General features: G+C 53.5%; 1 protein-coding gene across 1 annotated transcript in view; it reads right to left on the bottom strand.

Annotated features, from left to right (window-relative positions):
- TBRG4 (transforming growth factor beta regulator 4) overlaps positions 1–6998 on the bottom strand; it is a 48160-nt gene that overhangs the window by 1944 nt on the left and 39218 nt on the right. The window contains exon 10 of the mRNA XM_015421003.1: positions 6355–6469. Coding sequence (XP_015276489.1) covers positions 6355–6469 — 115 coding nt within the window. The remainder of the gene's footprint in view (positions 1–6354; positions 6470–6998) is intronic.

The following is a 6998-nucleotide window of genomic DNA, read 5'->3' as shown; positions in this document are numbered from 1 at the left end:
ATTTTTGTGCACACCTGGGGACTGCCCCAAGTGTGCACAAACATCTCCCTCCCCCCCCAGGTGCCCCCGATGTGCGGAAATAAGTATCCGCACGCAGGGGGCGACTTCGGAATTAGATATATAGATTTGTAACTGGATGTTCATATGATTTTATATGGATTTTAAAGGCTATTTATGTACCAACCAATGTAAGCCTCCCTGAGCCTGTTTCCCAGGGTACAAATCAAATAAATAAAAAACATGCCCAGTATTAAATCAGGCTGGCACCCACAGATGATACCTTTGCCATTTTTAATGCATTATTTTTTTTACCAAGGACTTTTTTATTCCATGTTTCATCCAAGGAGTTTAGGGGGGCTTTTGTGGTTCCCTTTGCCCTCTTTTAGCATAACGACGTGACTTGGATAGCCCAGGCTGGCCCGATCCCATCAGGTCTCAGACGCTCAGCGGGGTGGGCCCTGACTAGTATTTGGAAGGGTGACCTCCAAGGAATACCAGGGTCAGGACGCAGAGGCAGGCAACAAAACCACCTCTGAACATCTCTTGCCTTATAAAACACCTAGCTCGTGCATAGACACTACAGAGCTAGAACCTTCTGCCTGCCGGACAATCTTAGTATCTCCTGGCCAGTGTTCCCTCTAAGCTGAGTTAGTGTGAGCTAGCTCACAGTTTTTTGGCCTCCAGCTCACAGATTTTTGTCTTAGCTCAGAAAGGATGGCTCTAGAGCAAACTGATTTAGGCAGTAGCCAAATCGCTCGCTCACAGTTTTAATGCCAGTAGCTCACAAAGTAGAATTTCTGCTCACAAGACTCCACAGCTTAGAGGGAAGCATTGCTCCTGGCTATTCCATACACAATGTTGTACGATAATAATAATAAGCATAACAACAGCCCTGTGATAGATCCAGGTGGTCGGCCGTGTTGGTCTACAGCTGTAGAACAGATCTAGAGTCCAGTGGCACCTTGAAGACCCACAAAGTTTTATTCAAGGTATGAGCTTTCGTGTGCTTTGCACACGAAAGCTCATACCTTGAATAAAACCTTGTGGGTCTTCGAGGTGCCACTGGACTCAAGATTTGTTCAACAACTCTGTGAGGGGGGGGTTAGCCTGAGAAAGAGCGGCAGTCCCAGGCAGTGTTCCCTTCTGGGGCAAGGGATGCTCTGTCTTCTTGGTGCTTGGGGGGGGGGCAACAGTGGGAGGGCTTCTAGTGTCCTGGCCCCACTGCTGGACCTCCTGATGGCACCTGGTATTTCTGGCCACTGTGTGACAACAGAGTGTTGGACTGGATGGGCCATTGGCCTGATCCAACATTGGCTTCTCTTATGTTCTTATGGATGAACATACGGAGCAGAGGTCCATCCGTGGCTCTTAGCCACAAGGTATAGATAGGAACTCTCAGTCTGGGGCAAGGGATGCTCTGTATTCTTGGTGCTTGCTGAGGGGGCAACAGTGGGAGGGGCTTCTGGTGTCCTGGCCCCACTGGTGGACCTCCTGAGGGCCCCTGGTATTTTTGGCCACTGTGTGATACAGAGTGTTGGACTGGATGGAACTTTGGCCTGATCCAACATTGGCGTCTCTTACGTTCTTATGAGCATTGGTTGCCAGGGTGTGCCAGTTATCTTTACAGTGGAGTGGGCATTTGATTCTGGCTCCCGCAGATCTTCGTCTGGCGCTCTTCAGTGCACCAGCCGCACCCGCTCTTTCAATTTGCACTTGCTCAGCATCTCGTCGAAGGATGGAGCCCTTGGCTCTCGTGGAGAACAGAAAAGCTCTCCTGGACAGAGATGACTGGTCTGGCCTCAGCCTGGAAAAATCCTTTGAACCCGTCACCCCCTCTTGGCCTCCAAGCGAGCCAGAGATCAGCAGCAGCAGCAGCACCCAGTCAGGTGGGGTGGGGGCGGCAGACGGGAACCGCGGCCGGCCCAGATGGCTGCCCGGCGATCATCTCCGTCCCCTTCCACCCGGCTGGCTTTCAATGCCCTCTGCTCACACTTGTGCAAACAAGCGCCCGGCCAGCACCTTCGGGGATAAAAGCCCGACCCGACATCACCCGCCCAGAGGCTCGGCAGGCGTGGGAAACCTGCACAGTTATTGCAGAGAGCTGAGCCCCAGCCTGGAACAACAGAGATTGGCGTCTTGGGCTGGAAAATCAACAGTCTGCGGGCCAGAAGGTGCCCAATGCCCGCCACACCCTTTGGATCTGGAAAGGTCGACCGGCATCCGCCCCCTTACTGCCATGCGAGGAGGAGGACGAGGAGAAGAGATTGGATTTATACCCCCCGCCCTTCACTACCCAAGGGAGTCTCAGAGCGGCTTACAAACTCCCTTCCCTTCCCCTTCCCACAACAGACACCCTGTGAGGTAGGCGGGGCTGAGAGAGCTCTGACAGAAACGGCTCTCTTTCAAGGACAGCTCTTATCAGAACTACGGCTTGCCCAAGGTCACACAGCCAGGTGCAAGTGGAGGAGTGGGGAATCAAACCCGGTTCTCCCAGATTAGAGTCCCCGCACTTAACCACCACACCAAACAGGGACCTGGCAACCCTAGCTCACTGACAAAGACAATTGGGTCTAGGAAAAGTTGAAGATAGCAGGAAAAGAGGAAGACCCGACAGGAGATGGAGGAAAGAGGAGGAGGAAGAAGATGGAGGAAGGAGAAGGAGGAAGGAGATGGAGAAGAAGGAAGGAGGAGAAGGAGGAGAAGAGATTGGATTTATACCCTGCCCTTCACTACCCAAAGAAGTCTCAGGGTGCCTTACAAACTCCTTTCCCTTCCCTCCCCCTCCCCACAACAGACACCCTTTGAGGTAGGTGGGGATGAGAGAGCTCTGAGAGAAACGGCTCTTTTTCAAGGACAGCTCTTATCAGAACTACGGCTTGCCCAAGGCCATCCAGCAGGTTCAAGTGGAGGAGTGGGGAATCAAACCCGGTTCTCCCAGATTAGAGTCTGCACACTACACCAAACTGATTGGATTTATACCCTGCCCTTCACTACCCAGAGGAGTTTCAGAGTGGCTTCCAATCTCCTTTCCTTCCCCTCCCCACAACAGACACCCTGTGAGGTCTGTGGGGCTGAGAGAGCTCTTTCGAGGACTGCTCGTGAGAGAATCAAACCCAGTTCTCTCAGATTGGAGTCCGCGCTCCAAACCACTACACCAAACGGAGGGACGGCCCCCAATTGCTCCATAACGCCAGAAGGCGAGGGGCTGCGGTTGCTGCAGCTTAAGGCAGGGAGCTGCCCAAGCAGTGTTTTTAAAGATCTGCACAGCCCATCAAATCTCCAATGGCCGGTCAGACGCCTTGCGGGACAAAAGCCCTGCCCAGCAGTGTTCCCTCTAAGCTGAGCTAGTGTGAGCTGGCTCCCAGTATTTTAGCCTTCGACCCACACATTTTTGTCGCAGCTCGGGAAGGATGGGGCTCCCAAGCAAACTGATTCATGCCGCAGCCCAATCGCTCGCTCACAACTTTAATGCCAGCAGCTCACAGAGTGGAATTTTTCCTCGCAAGACGCCACAGCTTAGAGGGAGCGTTGCTGCGCAGCCCAGCTCCCTTTCCAAAAATGTGTGGTGGGCACCAGGAAAGGTGTTGGTGGGCACGACGGCGCCCAAGGGCACCACGCTGGGGAACCCTAACTTAAGGAATGAATCTCACCACTCTCTCCTGCCTCCTTGCCCGCCCCTCCCCTTCTCCCAGCCAGCCTGCCAGAAAAAGGTCTGTGACTACGAGCCACGGTGACTAGAAGGGAACCCTCCACGTTCGGAGGCCGTTGACACCTGAATCTCCGAGCTGGGGGCGACATCAGGGGCAGGCCTCGGCCTCTGTGCCCTGTTGTTCGACCTCCAATTCATATGTCAACGTTCTCCCTTCAAGGCAGCAGGTGATCCGGCTACAAAAAGCAGATCGAGAGGAAAGCATACACAGTCCTGGAGAAGGCTGAACAACCAGAGCTTGGAAACCAACACCGGGAGCCCCGGCATGTCTTTACAGGTGTCTTCTAGGGGTGTGCCAAACACATACACACACACACACACACGTATTGGAACAGGGGAAAAAAAAGGTATTTCCAAAAAATCCTGGATCCCAAAACCGGTATGGTATTCGGATCTGGGATTTTTCAGAAATCCTGAATTTTTTCAGGTCCAATAGAACCGAGAAAGAAGAATACCGATTAATACCTGGGACTGGCTTGGCTTCCCCTGCAGAGCGGTTTAAACCACATTGTCCAGGATCTGCATTCGGCAGGGAGGTCTCTCCCTGCCACATGCAGACTTGGCAATGAGGACATGGAAGGCGGTGTAGAGCTCTCAGCTCCCACCGCACATTCTGTATAGCTGAATATACCCAGATAAAAAGCCCAAACAATTCGGCTTTTATTCGGGATCAGCTATACCGGCATGCGATCAGATTTTTCTGATCTGTATTCAACTTAAATAATAACGGCTTGGTTTGTGCCGAATGCACACCCCTAATGTCTTCTGAGGTCTCAGTCTTCCCCTCCCCCCAATGGGGGGGGCTTTAACTGTGCCATTGCTATCACACACACAATCCGCCTGCCCCTCCTCGCTGCTGGAGAGCCAAGCAGGGTGCTGAGGCCATGCAGTGCTATAATTACTTCTGAGAGCTAAATAATGAATGACCCTGTTCAAATGCAGCCCCTCCCCCACAATCCACGGGCAGGCAGCCTGACGCCTGGCAGAATGGTCAAAGGCTTCCATTAGCTCCCCTCCCTGCACCCTGGCAGTTCCAAGACTGAAGGCAGATTGCTCCCATCACTAAATGAACTTCACTAAAGGAACTTCAGAAGAGCCCTGCTGGATCAGACCAGTGAGGGTCCATCTAGTCCAGCATCCCGTCTCACGCAGTGGCCAGCCAGTTCCTCTGGAGGGCCAACAGCAGGGCAGAGAGGCCGAGGCCTTCCCCTGATAAGAACATTAGAAGAGTCCTGATCAGACCATAAGAAGAGCCCTGCTGGATCAGACCAATGAAGGTCCATCTTGTCCGGCATCTCATTTCACACAGTGGCCAACCAGTTCCTCTGGAGGGCCAACAACAGGGCAGAGAGGCCGAGGCCTTCCCCCTGAGAAGAACCTCAGAAGAGCCCTGCTGGATCAGACCAGGCAGGGTCCATCTAGTCCAGCCTCCTGTCTCACACAATGGCCAGCCAGTTCCTCTGGAGGGCCAACAACAGGGCAGGGAGGCCTCGGCCTTCCCCTGAGAAGAACCTCAGAAGAGCCCTGCTGGGTCAGACCAGTGAGGGTCCATCTAGTCCAGCCTCCTGTCTCACACAGTGGCCAGCCAGTTCCGCTGGAGGGCCAGCAACAGGGCAGAGAGGCCGAGGCCTTCCCCTGATAAGCACATAAGAAGAGCCCTGCTGGATCAGATCAGGGAGGGTCCATCTAGTCCAGCCTCCTGTCTCACACTGGGGCCAACCAGTTCCTCTGGAGGGCCAGCAACAGGGTATGGAGGCCGAGGCCTTCCCCTGAAAAGAACATCAAAAGAGCCCTGCTGGATCAGACCAGTGAGGGTCCATACGCGTGTTTGTACAGGCCACTAGGCTCTTCTAACACTAAACTACCTTCTAACATTAAACAGAGCTGCAATCACTTTTTACAAATTTTACATAGATTATTGCACTTGTGTTCGTTACAGGATTGAGCAATGTAGTATTCAGGGCGGCAGGGATCCTCCTGGGTACCAAGACTTCCCTGGGCACTGCCTAAGTGTAGGCACCATAAGGACGAGTCACTTGTTTTTTAAGAGTCCTGAAATGTCAGGGTACAGAGATTTCAAAAGGAGACTGCATAAGCATATGGAGCAGAGGTCCACCGGTGGCTGTGAGTCACAGGGCATAGATGGAACATTGTCTGGGGCAGTGATGCTCTGGATTCTTGGTGCTGGGGGGGGGCACAGTGAGAGGGCTTCTGGAGTTCTGGCCCCGCTGGTGGACCTCCTGATGGCCCCTGGGTTTTGGCCACTGTGTGACACAGAGTGTTGGACTGGATGGGTCACTGGCCTGATCCAACATGGCTTCTCTTATGTTCTGATGTCTGGGACAGTGATGCTCTGTCTTCTTGGTGCTTGGGAGGGCCACAGTGGGAGGGCTTCTGGGGTTCTGGAACTGCTGGTGGACCTCCTGATGGCACCTGGTATTTCTGGCCACTGTGTGACACAGAGTGTTGGACTGGATGGGCAATCGGCCTGATCCAACATGGCTTCAATTCTGTTCTTATTCCTGAAATGTCAGGGCACAGAGACGTCGGTATCAAGTGCCAACATCTGTCCTTGTACAGTCTGACCACAGAACCATGGAACACACACACGCGCGCATGTACCACAGCAGCGCACAGCTACTTACGTCAACAAGCAAGAACCCCGCCAGTTGCAGGTGCCGCCGGGCCATGGCAAACCGCCCCAGCAGGTCTTTGCTCCGGCTGCTGAAGTTTGGGAACTCCCATCTCACGAAGGCCAGCCTGTGACAGGGGACCAAGAAAAGAGGAAGCAGAAGTCATCGTAGAATCACAGAATCATAGAGTTGGAAGGGACCCCAGGGTCATCTAGTCCAACCCCCTGTTCAATGCAGGACTATAACAAGTACCTCCCCCCCCACACCCGCAGTGACCCCGTTCCACACCCAGAATATGACAAAAAACCTCCAGGATCCCCGGCCAAACGGGCCTGGAGAAAAATTTCTTCCTGACCCCAAAGTGGCGACCAGCATTTCCCTGGGCATGTAAGGGCCAGAACTAAGCACTGAGGCAACCTGTCCTGCCCTCTCTCTCATGACCTGCCCAAGTTCACAGAATCCACATTGCTGTCAAATGACCATCTAGCCTCTGCTTAAAAACCTCCAAAGAAGGAGAGCCCACCGCCTCCCGAGGGAGCCTCTTCCACTGGTCCCCACTGCTGGACCTCCTGATGGCCCCTGGTATTCCTGGCCACTGTGTGACACAGAGTGTTGGACTGGATGGGCCACTGGCCTGATCCAACATTGGCATCTCT

Source organism: Gekko japonicus, unplaced genomic scaffold (assembly GCF_001447785.1).
Source record: "Gekko japonicus isolate JY-2015 unplaced genomic scaffold, Gekko_japonicus_V1.1 scaffold3717, whole genome shotgun sequence".
Lineage (NCBI taxonomy): Eukaryota > Metazoa > Chordata > Lepidosauria > Squamata > Gekkonidae > Gekko > Gekko japonicus.
The sequence above is the reverse complement of the archived record's forward strand: the minus strand, read 5'-3'. Positions and strand labels throughout refer to the sequence as shown.